Here is a 22,565-nt window from a genome sequence, read left to right on the forward strand (position 1 = left end):
TGATCTTTTAACATGTTCATAAATCGTTGTTCGTAGTTTGCAAAAAATTCGCCGATCGTTCCGTGTAAACAGTCGTCGCGCGATAGTCCGGCCGCCCGCCGCCCGCAGCCCCACCCGACGTCCGGCCCCTCCGCTTATCCGCAGCCCCCTGCGCTGACTCGATCGCCACCCCCGCCGCCGATCTGATCGCCACCCCCGCCACCCTGATCGCCACCCCCGCCGCTCCGATCGCCGCAGCCGCCCTGATCGCCACCCCCGCCGCTCCGATCGCCGCTGCCGCTCCGATCGCCACCCCCACCCGCCGCCGCTCCGATCTCCCCCCGCTCCGATCGCCCCCACCGCCGCGGCCAAGAACATATGTTACCTGCTCCGCCCAGCAGGTTTTCGAGATCCCCGGGAATTTCAAACGGCTCCCCTTCAGCCAATCAGTGGTGAAGAGGAGCACTGATTGGCTGAAGAGAAGCCGTTTGAAATTCCCGATTCATCTCTTCAGCCAATCAATGCGCTGAAGAGGGGAGCCGGAGATGTCGGAAGACCTGCTGCGCAGAGTAGGTAACGTATGCTCTTGGCCGCGGCGGTGGGGGCAATCGGAGCGACGGCGGAGGGTGGGTGGGGGGTGGCGATCGGAGCGGCGGGGGTGGCGATCGGGGCGATCGTACAATCGGGCCAATAATAGCCTTGTGTAAACTTAGCATTAGGGTGCGTTCACACCTACAGGATCCGCAGCAGATATGCAGCAGATTTGATGCTATGTTCAGTTATTTAAATGAAATCAGCCGCGGATCCGGTAAGTGTGAATGCACCCTTAGGGTGCTAACACACGCGACCGATGCGCAGCAGATCTGCAGCAGATTTGATGCTGCGTTCAGCTATTTACATCGTATCTGCTACGTATCCGCTGCAGAAAATTCACTGCGATACGGTGTGTGTGAAGCTACCCTTACCCTTACTTCTATGGGAATGCCTGTCTAGGGGACTAAATATAGAGCAGGTGACTTTAAAGGGGACGTTAGAGGTGGGGAACGTTACCCAGAAATAATTGCATGGTTGACGTAAACGCCTAATCCGGTGTTGTGCTTACGCTGCAGTGTTGCCCATGGCGACCACTGAGGTATTTTGTCATACACATAGCTTAATCCCATAATGGCTGCCATGATTGCTTCTCCAGTGTTTTTACCAGGTGCGGAGCCTGACCTCCTGCTCTTTCCAAGGTTTCGGCCCTGTGAGGTAATCCTCATAAATCTTCCTCTCTCTCATCAGCTGTCAGGGTGAGGAGAGACAGGCCGCCATGTCATGCAATGCCACTTATTATCTGGCTTTGAGGGACTTTCCTCAGGATAGGATTGCATGGAGGGATACAGGGTAATTACTGGAATAGGAATAACCCCTCACAATCACTGCTGGGGGTGTAGTGTTACAGCGTCGCCAGCATGGAGAACACGTGTAGGGTTAATCTCCTGCCCCTGTAAGTATGAGGTGACATCATGGCTGCTGCCCCCATGGGGGTTAATCAGCGCTGCTATGGTGACCCTACCCTTACGTATACAGTAATTCCTAGCTATATACTGATTACTGGGAACCTTCCATTAGCCGGCGGGGACGTTCCATGGCTGGGAAGCCGAATTCATGCTCTCACCTTTAAGCATTGTCAGCAAATGTGATCTATAATACCGTAAAAAGCTCAAATAGCAAATTCCACATGTAATATTAATAGAGGAATGAACCCCTTGTTATCCAGAATGAGAAAAAAAGGTCTTCTTTCCAACAGAAATGGCGCCACCCTTGTCCTCAGTTTGTGTGTGGTATTGCAGCTCTTTTCCTTTGGAGTGAATAAAGCTGAACTGTAATACCGTACACAACCTGAGGACAAGGGGCGCTGTTTTCTGGCACATAATACAGGATGTAACTCAGGATCAGTATGTATATACACAGTGGGGGAGATTTATCAAACATGGTGTAAAGTGAAACTGGCTCAATCACCCCTAGCAACCAATCAGATTCCACCTTTCATTCCTCACAGACTCTTTGGAAAATGAAAGGTGGAATCTGATTGGTTGCTAGGGGTAACTGAGCCAGTTTCACTTTACACCATGTTTGATAAATCTCCCCCAGTGACTCCACCAGCAGAATAGTGAGTGCAGCTCTGGAGTATATTACAGAATGTAACTCAGGATAAGTAGTGTAATGTATGTACACAGTGACCCCACCAGCAGAATAGTGAGTGCAGCTCTGGAGTATATTACAGAATGTAACTCAGGATAAGTAGTGTAATGTATGTACACAGTGACCCCACCAGCAGAATAGTGAGTGCAGCTCTGGAGTACAATATAGGATGTAACTCAGGATCAGTAATGTAATGTATTTACAGGAAATGACTTGACTCAATATAAATATATATATATATATATATATATATATATATATATATATATATATATATTAATTCTTCATATAATGGGGTTTAGCAGTGGACGTTCTCTTCCATCTGACAGATAATATGAATTGCACTCTTCCTTAGCTAATATAAAAAGCAATCTGAGTCTCCTCGGCTGACAATCTCACCTCTCTCCCAAGTGAGATATATTTACTTCTTAACACCCCGATTCAGAATGATGAGGAGCAGACATGAACACAGGAGACTGAAGGGAATTCTCCTTTATTAATTTCCCAGCAATCGTCTTTACCTTTAATTTATATTTGTGAAGTAATATTGATTTTATATATTAGTGAACCTTCTACATCCCGTCCGCTTTTATTACTTTCTTCATCCGCCTGAGTATTATAGAGCTAGAAATGTGCCAGACGTCTCACATTGTGAATACAGACATAATGACGGGGGAAATCACGCTTCTGTATGTATGAGAATGGCGCCACCTGTGACAAAGGACGAGAAATGTTATCTGGCTTAGCCAAAATTCCTGGTTTAAAGGAAATCGGTGTATTCTATCCAGTCTGACACAGTGCTCTCTGCTGCCACCTCTGTCCATAACAGGAACTGTCCAGAGCAGGAGAGGTTTTCTATGGGGATTTGCTACTAATCTGGACAGAGGTGGCAGCAGAGAGCACTGTGTCAGACTGGAAAAAATACACAACTTCCTGCAGCTGATAAGTACTGTAAGATTTGAGATTTTTGAATAGATGTCATTTACGAATCTGTATAACTTTCAGACACCAGTTGATTTGAAAGAAAAAATAATTAGCTGGAGTTCCCCTTTAAAACATGACAGAGAATTTAAGCCAAGCCAGAATCAGAGGTCACCCTCTCCTGTTCATGTTTTACGGCTGACTCTATAGATGACATACATTGAGTGGAGTTTGTTAGGTCACGTAGGCCGTTTTTTTGGCACACGTCCAATAGTAAATCCGGGCCAATGTCTTGACATTTCTTTTTGATCGACCGAAATAGGACAATGCGACCAGCTGTAATCTTGGGGGAAACTTGGCAGCGTTACACAGTGTCCATTGAATTGAATTGGCCGCCGGTATAATGCCGAGACGTGCCGGGTCTTTGGGTGACAGAATTTCGCATCTGATCCTTTACCGTTTTGCTTGGACTTCCCTGTTAGAGAAGGCATGAGGCTCCCGCTAACTCTGGAGCCTCCATAGAACAGCAGTTTCTTCAGACCCCGCTGATGGGCGGTGTAATCCAGAGGAGCAGCTTGAGGACAAGCTCATTCATGTTCACCAGTGTGGGAGCTCAGAGCTCGGCTGCCCTGTGGCTGCTCTCATCATGAGACACAACAAAGACTCAGTTGTCTGCTACAAGAAACTAGAAAGACACTTTAATTTGAAAGTGCTGATTTCTTCTTTTTTATAATCACTGAGACGCCTCTGACGTCTTTCAGCCGCCTGATGAAATCTCTTTGATTATACTTCTGACAGAGCATCCGCGGCGGAAAAAATATGGTGAAATTCCATAAACTCCATAGAATACTGTAAAAGTGACATGAAAGCAAAACAACAACAATGAGACGCCTTATATGCCTTCTCCTCTTCGTGAAGATCTTGGGCCACAATGAGACGCCTTATACTGCTTCTCCTCTTCATGAAGATCCTGGACCACAATGAGACGCCTTATTCATCTTCTCTTCATGAAGATCCTGGACCCCAACGAGGCGCCTTATACGCCTTCTCTTTATGAAGATTCTGGACCCCAATGAGACGCCTTATAGTTCTTCTCCTCTTCATGAAGATCCTGGACCCCAATGAGATGCCTTATACTCCTTCTCCTCTTCATGAAGATCCTGGACCCCAATGAGACGCCTTATACGCCTTCTTCTCTTTATGAAGATTCTGGACCCCAATGAGACGCCTTATAGTTCTTCTCCTCTTCATGAAGATCCTGGACCCCAATGAGACGCCTTATACGCCTTCTTCTCTTTATGAAGATTCTGGACCCCAATGAGACGCCTTATACTCCTTCTCCTCTTCATGAAGATCCTGGACCCCAACGAGACGCCTTATACGCCTTCTGTGCTTTATGAAGATCCTGCACCCCAATGAGACACCTTATAGTTCATCTTTGCATCATTAAGATCCTGGACCCCAATGAGACGCCTTATACTGCTTTTCCTCTTCATGAAGATCCTGGACCCCAATGAGACGCCTTATAGTTCTTCTCCTCTTCATGAAGATCCTGGACCCCAATGAGACGCCTTATACTCCTCCTTTTTGTGAAGATCCTGGACCCCAACGAGACGCCTTATCTTCTTCATGAAGATCCTGGACTCCAACAAGACGTCTTATACGCCTTCTCTTCTTTATGAAGATCCTAGACCCCAACAAGACGTCTTATACGCCTTCTCCTTTTCATGAAGATCCTGGACTCCAACGAGACGCTTTATATGCGGTCTCCTCTTCATGAAGGCCCTGGACTCCAACAAGACGCCTTATACTCCTTCTCTTCAAGAAGATCCTGGACACCAACAAGACGGCGAATCCAGCTAGCCTCCGTGTCATACTGGCAGTCTATGGGAGGCTCGCGTCTCCTCTCTCTTCGCAGAAGAATGAACATGTCAATTCTCTTGAGTAAAGAGGCGCGGATAGAGGAGGAGTGCAAGCCTCCCATGGACTGCCAGTATGACAGGGAGGCTAGCTGGATGCCGACAATATTACTCCGTGTGAACTCTAATGGTGATGTGTGGCTGAAGATTGAACAAACAGTTTACATTACCTGTCCATGCAATCCTGGCCAGTACAATTCAGACTCCACAGGAGCTGTAGAGTTCCCTCTTAAGGCCATATAACACAAAACAATTATTGGCCGTAATAATGAAGATATATCAAGAGACATGTTCATGACAACCAACCCCCAAGCCCCCGCAGTGTACGCAGTAAGACACAATCAGTACTGCAATGCTTGTGACTGATATGGGAACAATATAAGAAATTTATCATTTTCTAGTCAAAAAAAGACAAAAGAGTATTTGACTTCTATTTTATTAATGCAATTACACAAAATTCATTTTCAATTATTGCAAGCAGCCCAGGTATTCTACAGTCACACAGATAGAGGGGACTTTACTGCAAAGCCCCCCAACCTCAAAGTAACCGATCCTAAGACCTCCACCACTCTCCACCAGGGATGAGTGAACTTGCCGAAAGTTTGAGGTTCGCGCAAACCTGAGCGATCAGCATTTGAATCCCGCTGCCTGGAGAAGGTGGATGCAGCCTGAGGACTGCCAGGAATACATGGATACAGCCTATGACCTATGGATGTATCCATGTTTTCCATGTAGTAATTGGGCTGCATCCACCGGGATTTAAATGCTCATCGTTCGGGTTCGTGCAAGCTCTCCGCTAGAGTTGATCGAACCTCAGAAAATCCTAGATTCGACCGAACTCGAACATTTAAGAGCCTGACGCATTTGATTGCTGAAGCCTTCCCGGTCCGTCGGGTGTGCCTGGGAACCGCCAGGAATTGTAGGCGGTACCTGGGCTGTCTCCTCCTTTCCCATGGACCGGGAAGGCATCAGCAATCAAATGCGGCATGTTCGTGAATGTTCGATTTCCTGAGGTTCGATCAACTCTACTCTCCGCAAGATCGCTCATCACTAGTCTTCATCATAGCTGAGTCTGCACTATCCAGCAGGGGGAGTACTTGTAGTGCAAACTCTCATGGCAGTACCTTGCCCGAGTAATATACTGCCTGGCCTGACAGCCTTGCCAAATGAAGCCTTATAGCTAAAGAGCAGTGGGATATATGGAAGAGACGGGTGTTTGGTGGTGGTGGGGGAGTTGTAGACACTTTAACCTAAAAATTCACAACCGGACAAATGGATAGCATTTACTATCATCACTATTTAATGCTTCATTTATAAATCTGGTGCATAAAGAGGACACAAAACACAGAGGAGATACCCACAGCAGCCAATCAGATCGAAGCTTTCATTCTTGAACCTGCCCTATAGGAATAAATCCTGAAATCTGATTGGTTGCTCAGGCACTTTAACTTTTAGCCCGAACCAATAAACGTAATTAACAAGGTCAAAAATAAGTGCAGAAATTGAGAAAAACATAAAAATCTATAGTGACATAGATAAAACCTGTGTCTCAAAGACAGCACTGGGTCCAAAGGGAGACTGCAGCTCTGGAAATGGCTGCCAACAACTATGCAAGTGCGACATACTAACCTAATGCAGGTAAGAAATGCTATAAAATCACTGCAAACCCTCGCTGAAACAAACAGTATTGTGAAAATCTGGAATAAAAAAAAAATCCAGCTATTCGGGGGCGGGACTAATCGGGGGTGGGAAAGGCGAGGCTTGTCCTATATGGTCAAACCATTGAAGCAACCCAAAACCATCCAGGTCTCCCTTTTCTATTATATAATATTAGGCTAGTCCCTATTTAGGACTACCAGACAATAAGAGGGAGACTTATCAAACTGGTTTAAAGTAAAATTGTCTTAGTTGCCCCTGACAACCAATCAGCTTCCACCTTTCATTTTCCAAAGAGTCTGTGAGGAATGAAAGGTGGAATCTGATTGGTTGCTAGGGGCAACTGAGCCTGTTTCACTTTACACCATGTTTGATAAATCTCCCCTTAAGTGTTCAGATTCCCTGCAGTGCCTCCACAGGAGAGAATGAGTATTACACAGTGTCCATTATATTAATATATGAAGAATCCAAGGCACTGGACCAAGATAAAAGTTCATATTACATATAAAAACAACATAAATGCTTTACTTGTATTATCTTTACAGGATCTCATTTACCAAGTGAGGAGCCTCTGATTGGCTGCAGAGCAGGAGGCGGTCCAAGTCATGGGGGTGTAACAAGATACGCACATTGGTTACCATTCTTGTAACTGTCTGTTGGCTTGACGTATTGATCGAAACGTATGATTTCGTAATAAAGACAAATTGTGAATGTTAGTCCAGTGCCTTGGATTTATTGCATATTATATGATCAAGTAACCCAGAGGAAGGCCGCACCAAGGGAAGCACAGAGATTTTAAAGAACTGTTGCTTCATTAGCATCTTGGCATTTTAAATTAATATGAAAAAAGAGAAAAAAAACATACTCACCTACCCCATGTCACCTACTGGTCCCCCATAGTTCCCGCTTGGTTCTGTATGATCCCCCAATCTTGTGTCTTCTTACTGCTTTTAAGGCCAGAACCTAGTAGGACCTGTCCTGGCCAATGTTGTGTCCCCCATCGGCCCGTGATTGGCCAAAAACTCGGAAGCAAGAAAAAGACAGAAGAGTGGGGGACTGTACAGAGTTGTGGGGGACTGGGGTTAGGTAAGTATGCTTTTTTTTAATCTTTGCATTGCCTAAGCAGTATATGAATTTGTTTTTTAAGCAGCAGAACTTCTGTATATTACAGAGAGAGAGAGAGAGAGAGAGAGAGACTCTTTATAAGATGAGGTCCTGAACACCCTCTGGCATGAATTTTAAATAGACTTTTTTTTTTTTTTTAAAGACATGCCCTTTAAGCTTGTGACTTTATCAGTTTCTTTGCCTCTTTTTGATGATTGGATCTTTACAAGAATCTCTTACATCTCAAATACCCTGAATCCACTCAGTAACAAGTAGAGACTATTGAAGTTTCACACCATTGTATTTGATTCTAATTCTCGCCGAGGACACGAGCAGGAAATTGCGATCGGTCTCTATAGTCCTTCCTGACAGCAACCATCTGCCGGCGTCATCGGCGAGCGTACTGATTAAAGGTGTGATATTACAGTATGCATCGCGCCCAGCGTGTGTCACATTATTTATATCCCCAGGTAACACAACTTCTAAAGTGGAGTAAAGTGTGAACAGCCTCAGAATCACAGTGCTAAACAGAACGCATATAGGAAGCGCATTCGTAAAAACGGGTCACAAGACGGTCATGGAAAACGCTGATTCCTACTATGTGGGCAGTACGCTAATAATAATCCTTATCATGTTACTCTATATCTTTTCATTCCTTTATACACATGAATATTCAGGTCGTATCCGTTATTACAACTCACCACCATTCACTTCAATGGAACTGAGCTGCAATACTACATCCAACCTGAGGAAAGGAGAGGCGCTGTTTCTCAAAGAAAGTTTTCATGATATAGTATGCTTTCAGTCTCAGAATATTTGCTTGCTGTCCGTGAATAAGAGAGAACAGTTTACATTGAAACTTGAGGAGACGGGAGAAAATAACTTTTTTTTATAACGCCTCTGTGTACGTAGCTACATGAGCTGAAATGGTGGTCACCCATAAAGGAAGTCAAGTGAGGTAAAAGAGTGGGCTCCGGAATGATAGGACACTGTGTGTATATACTTGCTGCAGTGAAATCATTCTTTATTGTCTCTGCATCCCAGGAAACTGTGACATAACTGTGCAGATGCCGTAGTCGTAGTCAGAGCTCGTGTCCTCAGATATTATTACATAATGTCTACATTTCATAAAAGAAGTGATCAGGTCACGCTTAATGGAGTATTCTCATTTCATTTCTCAATCTCCCCCTATGTCCCTATATTTCCTATGATGCTTCACATCCCCTGACCTTATGGTCTAACGTTACAAAAAAAAAAGTTCTTCTTTCTCAAGAAACAATTCCACATTACCGGCTTTGTCTGGTACCACGGCTCAACTCCATTGACTGCAATGGCACACACATGCCATTGATAGAAGGTGGCGCTGTTCCTGTAAATATGCAAAAATTTTTTTTAAAGGGGTTGTTATGTCCTGTAAAGTTTTTAATCATTGGCTCGGATTGGCTCAAAATGAAAAAAAGAAGTTATACCCACCTACCTGATCCCGTGCTGCTACTCGATTCAAAAGGAAGGATAGGCTTGGTCAGCTAATCACTGTCCCCATCTTGGGCAGTGATTGGCTGAGCAGATGTTTCCTCCACATGAAGAAAGCAGGAAGTGCAGCTCAGCCAGAATCAGGGATCAGGTAAGTAAGTATAACATCTAAGCCATAACTAAAACTTTTGGACATCCCCTTTAAGTATTTTTTTCATATAAAAAAAAATTATCTAATAAACTGAACACAATTAGATTGCTGAAGAGTATTTCCAGCCCTTAAGAGTTCACAGTATTTCCCAGCCAGGCCTATAGGACTTTAGAAGTCCTGGACTAAAAAAAAAAAAAAAAAATTAGAGTGTCGATTTATATATACAGCCATAAAAAGTCCAAGATCAGGAGGTCGAATCTTCTGTTTCATCATAGGAGCGGGAGGTTGAAGCACGCAGAGATGTCCAAGAAGAGACTCCATCCCCTACTGGAAACAAAGAGGCACAGTGAGACATGAAGACGTCACCCACCATACACCAGGGCAGAAGCGGGCACGACACCCACCCTCACCACCCACCAAGCCTGTTGTATCTAACCAACCGCTTAGCTGTGGCATGTGAGGAAAACTGAGGCTCTTATTGTTTCCATGTCCTGGGAGGCAGGGGGGACAGAGAGGAGGGTTAGGAGATAATAAGAGCCCATCACAATGACATCTGCAGTCTAATATAATAGGCTACAGGCCCACATTATACACGGCCGGAGATTATAGCACCATCACCCTGGAGATTGGAAAACAAACTGAAAGCAATGCCGCCCTGAAAGCTGAAGACTCGGTCAGGACTGGCATGTTATGGGGAAGGAGCTTTGTGAAGGAATCCTTCAGAGCCGGATGCAGACTTCTGCCCCAAGTTGTAGGATAGAGATTTCACGGTGTCCTCTCCCTCTATATAACTCTCATTCATTCCTATGGGGGAGACTGTTGCTAGATGACCATGTGGTAAATAAGGAGCTCAGTGCTCAGACACCGCAGGGGAGCAGACACAAATAATTAAAATTGACAGAAAAAATGTAGTGTGTACCTAACCAATGTGGATTCGGGGTATTATAGAACAGGGTTTTCCAAATTACCCTAAAACAGCTAAAAACTCCTATTTCTAAATATCTGTATAGTTGTGGCACTTAATGCAAATTCATCATGTCTCACTCTGGCCATGTTGTATGTGGTGGGCACTATTAATGGGGTCACTGTATATGGCACTATTAATGAGGTCACTGTATATGGCACTATTAATGACATCACTGTTTATGGCACTGTTAATGAGGTCACTGTATATGGCGCTAATAATGAGGTCACTGTATATGGCGCTAATAATGAGGTCACTGTATATGGCACTATTATTGAGGTCACTGTATCTGGCACTATTAATAAGGTCACTGTATATGGCACTATTATTGAGGTCACTGTATATGGCGCTATGAGGTCACTATATATGGCACTATTAATGAGGTCACTATATATGGCACTATTAATGAGGTCACTGTATATGGCACTATTATTGAGGTCACTGTATCTGGCACTATTAATAAGGTCACTGTATATGGCACTATTAATGAGGTCACTGTGATGGCACTATTATTGAGGTCACTGTATATGGCACTATTATTGAGGTCACTGTATATGGCGCTATGAGGTCACTGTATATGGCACTATGAGGTCACTATATATGGTACTATTAATGAGGTCACTGTATATGGCACTATTATTGAGGTCACTGTATCTGGCACTATTAATAAGGTCACTGTATATGGCACTATTAATGAGGTCACTGTGATGGCACTATTATTGAGGTCACTGTATATTGCACTATTATTGAGGTCACTGTATATCGTGCTATTACTGAGGTCACTGTATATAGCACTATAAATGAGGTCACTGTATATAGCACTATAAATGAGGTCACTGTATATGGCACTATTATTGAGGTCACTATGATGGCACTATTAATGAGGTCACTATATATGGCACTATAAATGAGGTCACTGTATATGGCACTATTATTGAGGTCACTATGATGGCACTATTAATGAGGTCACTGTATATAGCACTATTAATGAGGTCACTGTATATAGCACTATTAATGAGGTCACTGTATATAGCACTATTAATGAGGTCACTGTATATCGTGCTATTAATGAGGTCACTTTATATGGCACTATTATTGAGGTCACTATATGGCGCTATTAATGAGGTCATTGTAATGGCATTATTAATGAGGTCACTGTGATGGCACTATTATTAAAGGCACTGTGATGGCACTATTAATGATGTCACTATGATGGCACTGTATATGGCACTATTAATGAGGTCACTGTATATGGCACTATGAGGTCACTGTATATAGCACTATTAATGAGGTCACTATATATGGCACTATTAATGAGGTCACTGTATATGGCACTATTAATGAGGTCACTATATATGGCACTATTAATGAGGTCACTGTATATGGCACTATTAATAAGGTCAATGTATATGGCATTATTAATGAGGTCACTGTATATGGCACTATTAATGAGGTCACTGTATATGACACTATTAATGATGAGGTCAATGTATATGACACTATTAATGAGGTCACTGTGATGGCACTATTAATGAGGTCACTGTATATGGCACTATTAATGAGGTCACTGTATATGGCACTATGAGGTCACTATATATGGCACTATTAATGAGGTCACTGTATATGGCACTATTAATAAGGTCAATGTATATGGCACTATTAATGAGGTCACTGTATATGAGACTATTAATGAGGTCAATGTATATGGCACTATTAATGAGGTCACTGTATATGGCACTATTAATGAGGTCAATGTATATGGCACTATTAATGAGGTCACTGTATATGGCACTATTAATGATGAGGTCACTGTATATGACACTATTAATGAGGTCACTGTATATGACACTATTAATGATGAGGTCACTGTATATGACACTATTAATGAGGTCACTGTATATGGCACTATTAATGAGGTCACTGTATATGGCACTATTAATGAGGTCACTGTGATGGCACTATTAATGAGGTCACTGTGATGGCACTATTAATGAGGTCACTGTATATGAGACTATTAATGAGGTCACTGTTTATGAGACTATTAATGAGGTCACTGTATATGGCACTATTAATGAGGTCACTGTATATGGCACTATTAATGAGGTCACTGTATATGACACTATTAATGAGGTCACTGTATATGGCACTATTAATGAGGTCACTGTGATGGCACTATTAATGAGGTCACTGTATATGAGACTATTAATGAGGTCACTGTATATGAGACTATTAATGAGGTCACTGTATATGGCACTATTAATAAGGTCAATGTATATGGCACTATTAATGATGTCACTGTATATGGCACTATTAATGAGGTCACTGTATATGGCACTATTAATGATGTCACTGTATATGGCACTATTAATGAGGTCACTGTATATGGCACTATTAATGATGTCACTGTATATGGCACTATTAATGAGGTCACTGTATATGGCACTATTAATGAGGTCACTGTATATGGCACTATTAATGATGTCACTGTATATGGCACTATTAATGAGGTCACTGTATATGGCACAATTAATAAGGTCATGGTGATGGCACTATTAATGAGGTCACTGTGATTGCACTACTAAAAGGGGTTACTCTGTCGGCACCATTAAAGGGGTACTCCAATGGGGGGGGGAGATATATAAAACTGATGTCAGAAAGCTATACAGATTTGTACATTATTTTTTTTTTTAAATCTCGTCTTCCAGTACTTATCAGCTGCTTCATGTCCGGCAGGAAGTGGTGGATTCTCTCCAGTCTGACACAGTGCTCTCTGCTGCCACCTCTGTCCATGTCAGGAACTGTCCAGAGCAGTCGCAAATCCCCATAGAAACCTGTCCTGCTCTGGACAGTTCCTGACATGGACAGAGGTGGCAGCAGAGAGCGCTGTGTCAGACTGGAAAGAATACACCACTTCCTGCAGGACATACAGCAGCTGATAATTAATGAAAGCCGAGTTTTTATTTAATAAGAAGTAAATTACAATTCTATCTAACTTTCTGACGCCAGTTTTTCTCCAGAATCCCCCTTTAATCTGGTCACACTGATGGCACTATAAATGCGGTCAGTGTGATGGCACTAGTAATAGGGTCTCTCTGATAGTGTTATTGATGAGGTCACTCTGATATAATTGAGGACACTATGATAGTCGTACTAATGGGGTCATCTTTATTGCACTATTAATGGGGTCACTGTGATGGTACTATTAATAAGGGAATACTGACGGCACTATTAATGGGATCACCACCCGTATAGCGGTAGTTTTCACACTTCCCCCTATCACTATGAATCTTTTCTCTGCTGCATTCCCTCTCTTATATATACTGCCCTACTGCAGTGTGATGGTATACAGCCATAGTTACTGTGCACAGGCCAAAGCATCCGTCATGGGGATCAATGGTCCCTATGACAGCCGTACATTGTACGCAGCTCAGTGGCCGTTTATAACCAGCCCATTAGATGTTCACAGTAAACGAGTCCCTTTTTATTACAGAAGCTAAGGAGCGAGAATGGCGGCCACGTAATAATTACAGCCCAGAAACCCCAAATCTAATGCGAAACGAGCAAGAAAAGTTATTGTATGAAACAATCCCCACGAGAGCAACATAAAATCAATACCCCACACAAACACACCATTAAATAACCATCAATATGGAACCGTGCGGCGACAGACTGGAAAATAATCCAGGATCCTCCAGAAATGTCTCGGCTCTAATATATGTAGCAATGAATAAAAGATGATACGGGAAACGGAGAGTTAAAAAAAAAAAAAAAAAAAAAAAAAAAAAAAGAGAAAGAAAAAAGGCTGAAAAATATTATATATTATATTATATCTTATTGCAATTAAACACCACCCATGAGTAGAGGCCCCGCCCCATAAGAACAATCGATCAGATAATTGTATCACTCCCCGATCCCCAGCAGGGGGTCTCACGTATCCAGTGAGTCATAACCGAGCAGTGGAAATATATTACACATTCATGGCTCTGTGAAGGGGACACCTGGGAACCCTCTGTATATGATGGAGGCCATAGACAAAGACATACAGTTAAACCTCACAGAGCCATCCACCCAAAATGTTTTTTGTTTTTTTTAAAATCATGTGTCACACTTCTTTTCTCATACATGACTCCGTACTTATTCTGTGTCTCCAGCATCGCTCCCCACTTCATTCATACTCCACAACATGGCTCAGTCACCATCTCATTGTGAATAAATAGCATGACTCCAACAACACGTTCCTGGTTCCTTTACACCATGGTTTATCCTCTCATTCCTGGTCCTTAGCATGGCTCTCTATCTTATTCCCTGCCCCAGGCATGGCTCTCTATCTTATTCCCTGCCCCAGGCATGGCTCTCTATCTTATTCCCTGCCCCAGGCATGGCTCTCTATCTTATTCCCTGCCCCAGGCATGGCTCTCTATCTTATTCCCTGCCCCAGGCATGGCTCTCTATCTTATTCCCTGCCCCAGGCATGGCTCTCTATCTTATTCCCTGCCCCAGGCATGGCTCTCTATCTTATTCCATGTTCCTAGTATAGCTTCCTATCTCAATCCTGGTCCCTATCATGGCTCCAATCCCCAGCATGACTTCCCATCTCATTCTTTTAACCAGCATAGCTCTAAACTGATTCATAGTCCCCAGTATGACTCCACCATCATGTTTCTGGTCCCCAAGCACGGCTCTCAATCTTGTTCTTGGTCCCCACTTATTTCTGGTTTCCACCATATAGCTTCTCATCTTTTCCCTGGTACCCACCATGGTCCACCATTTTATTTCTGGTCCTCAGCATGGCTCCCTATCTTATTACTAGGCCCAGGCATGGCTCCCCATCACCTTCTCAGTCCCCAACCTAGCTTTTTATCTTTTTCCTGGTCCCCAGAATGGTTCTCCATCTTTTTTTTCTGGTGAGTTATGATAAAAAATGCCAATGTAGGGTTTGTTGTTTTGCAAGACAATTTTTACTTTTTATAGGCACCATTTTGGAACTCATGTAACTTTGTGATTACCTTTAACATAGCTCCCCATCTTATTCCTGGTCCCCACCATGGCTCCCCATCTTATTCCTGGTCCCCACCATGGCTCCCCATCTTATTCCTGGTCCCCACCATGGCTCCCCATCTTATTCCTAGTCCCCACCATGGCTCTCTATCTTATTCCTGGTCCCCACCATGGCTCCCTATTTTATTTCTTATTCCCAGTATAGCTCCCTGTCTCCATCCTGGTCCCCAGAATGGCTCCCCATCACCTCCCCAGTCCCAAGCCTGGCTTCCCATCTAATTCCTCTTTACCAGCATGGCTTCCCATTGTATTACTAGTCTCTAGCATGGCTACCTATTTTGTTCTTGGTTCCCACCATAGCTTTCCATCCTATTACTTGTTCCCAGTATAGGTCCCCACCTCAATCCTGGTCCCTATCATGGCTTCCTATTACTCCAGCATGGTTCCCAATCATGTTCCTATTTCCCAGCATGGCTTGCCAACCTGTTTCTGATCCACATCATGGCTACCCTAACCCATCTTTATCCCAGTTCCCCCTCTCATGTCATCCTTGGTTTCATGCAGGTTCCTCCACTTATTCTTAGCTTTAGTTATTCTTCGTAGAACAATAAGTTTGGATGGTAAAAATCCAACATGCCTGATCCTTCTCTCCATCATCACCATCTTCTGGTGTAGAGTCAAGCGGCCGCGATACGCCTTAGATCAGTGATTTTCAACCTTTTTTGAGCCGCGGCACACTTTTTATACTTAAAAAATCCCGGGGCACACCACCAACTAAAATGGCACAAAATGACACTAAAACAGTACTTATTATACATATAGTTAATAATATAGATTCTAAATGTATTTATACTCACTCAGTGTGAAACCTGGGCCTGTCTTCTTCTCCCCCATGCTTCTCTCCTGTGCTTCTCTCCACCATACTTATCCCCCCTACTTCTCTCCTGTGCTTCTCTCCCCCATGCTTCTCTCCTGTGCTTCTCTTCACCATACTTCTCTCCCCCATGCTTCTCTCCTGTGCTTCTCTCCACCATACTTCTCCCCCCTACTTCTCTCCTGTGCTTCTCTCCCCCATGCTTCTCTCCTGTGCTTCTCTCCACCATACTTATCCCCCCTACTTCTCTCCTGTGCTTCTCTCCCCCATGCTTCTCTCCCGTGCTTCTCTCCACCATACTTCTCCCCCCTACTTCTCTCCTGTGCTTCTCTCCCCCATACTTCTCCCCCCTACTTCTCTCCTGTGTTTCTCTCCCCCATGCTTCTCTCCTGTGCTTCTCTCAACCATACTTCTCTCCCCCATGCTTCTCTCCCCCCTGCTTCTCTCCTGTGCTTCTCTCCCCCCTGCTTCTCTCCTGTGCTTCTCTCCCCCATGCTTCTCTCCTGTGCTTCTCTCCACAATACTTCTCTCCCCCCTGCTTCTCTCCACCATACTTCACCCCCCCACTTCTCTCCCCCCTGCTTCTCTCCTGTGCTTCTCTCCCCCATGCTTCTCTCCTGTGCTTCTCTCCCCCATGCTTCTCTCCTGTGCTTCTCTCCCCCATACTTCTCTCCCCCCTGCTTCTCTCCACCAAACTTCTCTCCCCCCTGCTTTTCTCCACTGTTTCTCTCCCACATCCCCATGTTTCTCTCCCCCATCCCCAGGTTTCTCTCCCCCATGCTTCTCTCCCCGTCTCCCCCCCCCCCTGTTTCTCCCCCATGCTTCTCTCCCCCATCCCCATGTTTCTCTCCCCCGTCCCCAGGTTTCTCTCCCCCATTGTTTTCTCCTGTTACGCGGCAAGGCGGCGTAAATTATCGTTGTCAACAGTCCCGTTTTTTTCGGGAATGTCCTGATTCTGAGGAGACAGCCCCAGCAAAACCATGTCCCGGGAAGCTTCGCCTCCTTCCAGCGTGAGTGTTGTCACTCATGCAGAGCAGGGAGAGGGACAAGAGGATGCTGAAGGGGGTACTGGTATGATGATGAAGGGACAGGAGGAGGATGAAGGGGGTATTAGTATGATGATGGGGGGAGGAGGATGAGAGGGGTAGTACTATGTTGATGGAACGGCAGGAAGATGAAGGGGGTAGTAGTATGATGGTGGAGGGGCAGGAGGATAATGAAGGGGTAGTAATATGATGATGGAGGAGCAGAAGTATGATGATGGAGAAGCAGTAGGATGAAGGGGGTAGTAGTATGATGATATGGGGTGCAGCTGCATGATATGGGTACAAACTACAAATATGTACAGTCAGTCAGTAGAATGCTATCTGAGTCTCAACCAGCTCTGAGTGGGGAGTGTAATATACTGGGGACCGGAAACTGGGGTGTGAAATATATTGGGGACCTAATACTGGGGTGTGTAATATACTGGTGACCTGAAACTGGGGTGTGTAATATACTGGGGACCTAATACTGGGGTGTGTAATATACTGGTGACCTGAAACTGGGGTGTGTAATATACTGGGGACCTAATACTGGGGTGTGTAATATACTGGGGACCTAATACTGGGGTGTGTAACGCTCCTTTTGTGTTGTTCTGTCTGTAAATTCTAACTGGAAAATTTTGAACTCTCACCCATGATAGGCCACACCCCACCAAGACCACATCCACAATAGGCCACACCCCCTTTTACCGCTAAAGTGTCCCTGGAAAAAATGTTAAAATGTTGGCAACTATGCGTAAATCATGATCCAAATCTACACCTGTTTCGTACACCGGGCATAGGTTTGGGTGCCCGGCCGTCCGGATTCACTAATAGGCCTGCGCCTCTTACTGAATCTGGACGTGGAAAAGAGGACGGGCCTAATTTAAGACCAGCGTACGACTACGCTGGTCTTCATAAATCCCCCCTTATTGTTTGCAATGTAAGAAAGCACTGCATTTTATAGGTATGGAACCTCCTATACTCTGCCTATACGAGTATACAGAACCGTCTATTGTCCTTAATACTGTACCTGGATGTGTCTGCAGCATGGTGTAGCCCCCTGCCCTTCACCATGGTCCATTGCCCGGAGGGGGGCTATGAAATCTTGCGTTCGAGCATCCTTCAGCTGCTGACTCAGGAGCAGCCTCTTCATCCCTGAGGATTAAACACAATCCCATTATAGAGCATTTCAGGAGGGAAGGATGGGAAAATCAATGTTGATATGTATAATAACATCACAATATCACAGGGAACATCAGCATTACAGCTCTCCCCGGACTGATTTCATTACTTTATTACAAGGAGCGATGTGCCCGCCGCGCCCGCATCCAGGTCATGTTTACAATTTAGCTTCTTTCCTTGCCAATATCGCCAGGCACCTTGCCGGCCAATGACGTGAAGAACGAGATTTTGCTTGGAGTACTTGGCTGGGAAGCCGGTTGTGTGTCTTTTCAGTATGGTGGCACGAGGCCAGCATCCTGTGAAATCGCTTCCCACACAGGAGGAGTTTTACTCCACTTAATTAAAGCTGTTTTGTCTCATTCGAGCTCGGGAAATGTGACTTCCCTGGATACAGAGCGATGGCGGATGACCTCATCGACCAGCCCCCTCCGCAATGTGCCATTAAGTGATTCCCCAATATCCTTCCCTAATGGATGACCTTGCCGGTGTCCCTGAGCCTTGTGACATCTGTAAATTACTCACTATCTGCTCTACAGAGGCTACAGACATGGCTTTATAGGCACATTAAGACCACCATCTTTTATCTTCCCTGGCGTCTGTTATCGCCGCGGTTTTCCGTACAGCTTTATCGAGGGTCTTTCTTTTTTATGAGTATTGATTACAGACATACACATATACACTGGCTCCAGAATCCAATAAAACATTCTTTATTACCACGGGAATTATGGAAATGGTTGTTACGCTACATAGATGACGTTTCCCAGAAATGATCGTAGCTAAGAGAAACTATTCATTTGCTCGGTGTAGCCCGTGGCTTTACAGCTGCTGCAAAACTCTGTCTCCCAGTAGGATAAGACAGGAACAGGCGGTAGTTTAGATAGAAGAGATGGGAGGCGCCATATCATGGATAACAATGAGGACCCTTTCTGGTTCCGCTTGACTATAGACTATTATTCCATTTTTTTGGTCTGTATTTACAGCCTCAAAATTTTACACCAAAAAATTGCCAGTTTTCTTTTGCTCATGTGGTCTGCTTTTAGCTTTTTTTTTTACCTTTTTACCTTATATTTTTGTTACATTTTTGTTATAATTTTTTTTATATTTTGCAATTAATATTCAATTTGCAAACCCGAATTTTTAGGGATTTTAGAAAATGTGGATTTTTTTTGAATGTGTGGGGTGGTGGTTTATAGGCAACTGAAAAAAAGGACCTCTTGTATTTAATTTAATGGCCGTAAAATTACGACCATCCAATTTTAATAAATGTGAATGACCATTTTTTTTTTTTTTCAATAGAATTCAGTAATCAAAAATCTGCATTTCTGGGACTTTTAAACAGTTTTACAGCTAAAAACAAACAAAAAACCACATACTTACCAGCCTGGGGTATCCCAGAAACAAGGCTAGAGAACATGAGGGAATGTGGGCTGGTAAGTACATCTTTATTATTTGACCCCTTTATAACTAGGGCTGCACAGACATCACTACCAATATATCTACAGCCCTTGCTGCACAATAATCGAGCCATATAATAGGCTTTGTAAGCAGATTAAAGGGGAATGCTGGAGAAAAAAATGTTGTTCAGTCGACTGGCGTCAGAATATAGATTTGTCATTTACTTCTAGTTAAAAAAAAAACAAAAACAAAAAAAAAACCTTAAGTCTTCCAGTATTTATCAGCTGCTGTATCTCCTGCAGGAAGTGGTGTATTCTTCCCAGTCTGACACAGTGCTCTCTGCTGCCACCTCTGTCCATGTCAGGAACTGTCCAGATCAGTAGCAACTCCCCATAGAAATCCTCTCCTGCTCTGGACAGTTCCTGACATGGACAGGGGTGGCAGCAGAGAGCACTGTGTCAGACTGGAAAGAATACACCACTTCCTGCAGGACACACAGCAGCTGATAAGTACTGGAAGAATGGAGATTAAATAGAAGTAAAGTACAAATCTATATAACTTCCTGTTATAACTAACCAGTTGATTTAAAAAAAAAAAAAAAAAATCCGGAGTATCCCTTTAAAAGGTGTTTTATAGGTAACAATGCAGACTAATGCATCCTACTGTTCTCTGTTATCAGCCGCTTAGGCTATCCGTAGTCCCCTTTGAAGGGATGACTAAAATCTCTGCCCCATCTTTATCTCGAATCTTAAGAACCCGTAGGAACCTTGCCTATATGTGACCGATATCAGACTAATGCAGCGCTAGAGGCCAATGATACGGAGAACAGTTTTCCTATGAACATTTGTTCCTGATCATTGGGCGGTATAAACACACCAGTATCTTTTATGGCGGCATTATAATCATTTTCTCTTTGTATGTCTCCCCGTGTAAACAGGAAATGTGCTGCCGGCAAGCTGTGATGTCTATGGGAACGAATGACTGATCGCTCAAACCCTTCCCCATATATGATCCGTATACATGAAAGTAAGTGACTGGCAATTGTCTTCCTATATCACCATCCTGTATCCGTCCTTGTTACAAGCAATTCATTATGCCCATGTACAAAAGCCCCTAAAGCCTCCTTCACATGTCACATCTGAGACGGATAACACAGTCTGTGATAAAAGTCTGTGATTTATTTTTTTTACTGATTAGAACCAGATGATGACACATGTTCTTTTTTCTAATCTGTTTCTATTTTCTGTTATTTTTTCATTGTTTGTATAGTATTTTTTTTTTTTAACAGCATTTACTGAGATGCTTTACAAGAAGTCCCATGGACATAGACTACAATAGACAGGACTAGTCCCATTGACATGAAAAATTAACTTGCCCCCATCCAAGGGATAGGGGGCAAATAAGAGATCACAGTGGGGGGTCTGACCTCTGAATCCCCCGGCAATCTCCGTATCGGGCCCAGGCTTCTGTGTTATGCTGGTACAACACAAGAGACGCGGCTCTACTCATACCAATAGAGGTGTCGGAGAGATCCAAGTAAGCCAGAAGAACGCTTTATTTAACTCTCTCCAGAAGCTCTGTAGGAATTAATAGAACCGTCAGAAAGAGCAGAGTAAGCCGGAAAAATGCTTACCTGGCTTTCTCCGGTACCTCCATTGGAATGAATAGAGCCGTGGGTCTGGTGCCGTACCTGCGACTCTATTCATAACACAGAAGCCGGGAGTCAATATGGAGATTGCCGGGGAGCCCGTGTGGAGAGGAGACAAGTAAATCTTTCTTGGAATATCCCTTTAAGGAGGAACATACTGTGACCTTTAAAAAGGTCATTGCACCGGGAGGGGGAGGTTCAGCTGTGAGCTTCATCTATTGTTTTCTCTATCTAATGCTACTATACAGATCACTTTACAGCAGCCTTCTCCCTATCATCACAGACAGAACAGGAAGTTTTAGGGCTAATGAGAATGATTATCTTACAATATAGGTAATAAAATGAAAAATTTTAATTTTTTTTAATCAAAACACACACACAACAGTTGTCCATAGCAACCAATGCAGTTTAGGGCTGGATTCACACTACGTATATTTCAGTCAGTATTGTGGTCCTCATATTGCAACCAAAACCAGGAGTGGATTAAAAACACAGAAAGGCTCTGTTCACACAATGGTGAAATTGAGTGGATGGCTGCCATATAACAGTAAATAACGGCCATTATTTCAATATGAGAGCCGTTGTTTTAAAATAACAGCAAATATTTGCCATTAAATGGCGACCATCCACTCAATTTCACCATTGTGTGAACAGATCCTTTCTGTGTTTTTAATCCACTCCTGGTTTTGGTTGCAATGTGAGGACCACAATACTGACTGAAATATACGTAGTGTGAACACAGCCCCAACTGTCATTCTTCAAATCTGATTAACTGCTCCGCCTTCCCTTTGTTTTCTTTTGTCTCCACTACTTTTTGCAGATACAATTCCATTCATTCGGAGCAGCTGATAATCCAGCACTGATTGTGTCCACCGTAAAGAAAGTAGATGGAACTTTTAATTTAATAAAAAAAAATAAAAAATTTAGAATTTTTTCAATATTTTTTTTTTTTTGAGTTTGGTTACATCTATGGTTCTGTCTATAGAATCTGACACGTTCAGCTCAGTAAAGTTGGAGTGGATTTCCTGAACGGTCTGGTTCTCCTTCTACATATTTCAGTACCTGAGAGGCATTGTACCCCCCATAACATCT

At 43.6% G+C, this 22,565-nt stretch overlaps 1 protein-coding gene and 1 long non-coding RNA gene across 3 annotated transcripts in view; one reads left to right on the forward strand and one right to left on the reverse strand.

Annotated features, from left to right (window-relative positions):
* Positions 1-1,138: 1,138 nt before the first annotated feature.
* On the forward strand, positions 1,139-22,411 carry LOC138789460 (uncharacterized). Its single transcript, XR_011362722.1, has 3 exons — positions 1,139-1,227; positions 20,763-20,851; positions 22,294-22,411. It is a non-coding gene; the product is annotated as an uncharacterized lncRNA (long non-coding RNA).
* Positions 7,499-22,565, reverse strand: part of TRIM44 (tripartite motif containing 44) — an 87,422-nt gene continuing 72,355 nt past the window's right edge. Inside the window, exons 5-6 of one of the 2 annotated variants that reach the window (XM_069968121.1) lie at positions 18,279-18,403; positions 7,499-9,711 (exon numbers count right to left, since the gene is read on the reverse strand). In XM_069968121.1, coding sequence (XP_069824222.1) covers positions 18,316-18,403 — 88 coding nt within the window. In that variant the 3' untranslated portion in view covers positions 7,499-9,711; positions 18,279-18,315. Of the gene's footprint in view, positions 9,715-18,278; positions 18,404-22,565 lie in introns of both variants that reach the window. The other variant, XM_069968120.1, reaches the window with a different exon arrangement.

The sequence above is a fragment of the Dendropsophus ebraccatus genome, chromosome 4 (genome assembly GCF_027789765.1).
Source record: "Dendropsophus ebraccatus isolate aDenEbr1 chromosome 4, aDenEbr1.pat, whole genome shotgun sequence".
NCBI lineage: Eukaryota > Metazoa > Chordata > Amphibia > Anura > Hylidae > Dendropsophus > Dendropsophus ebraccatus.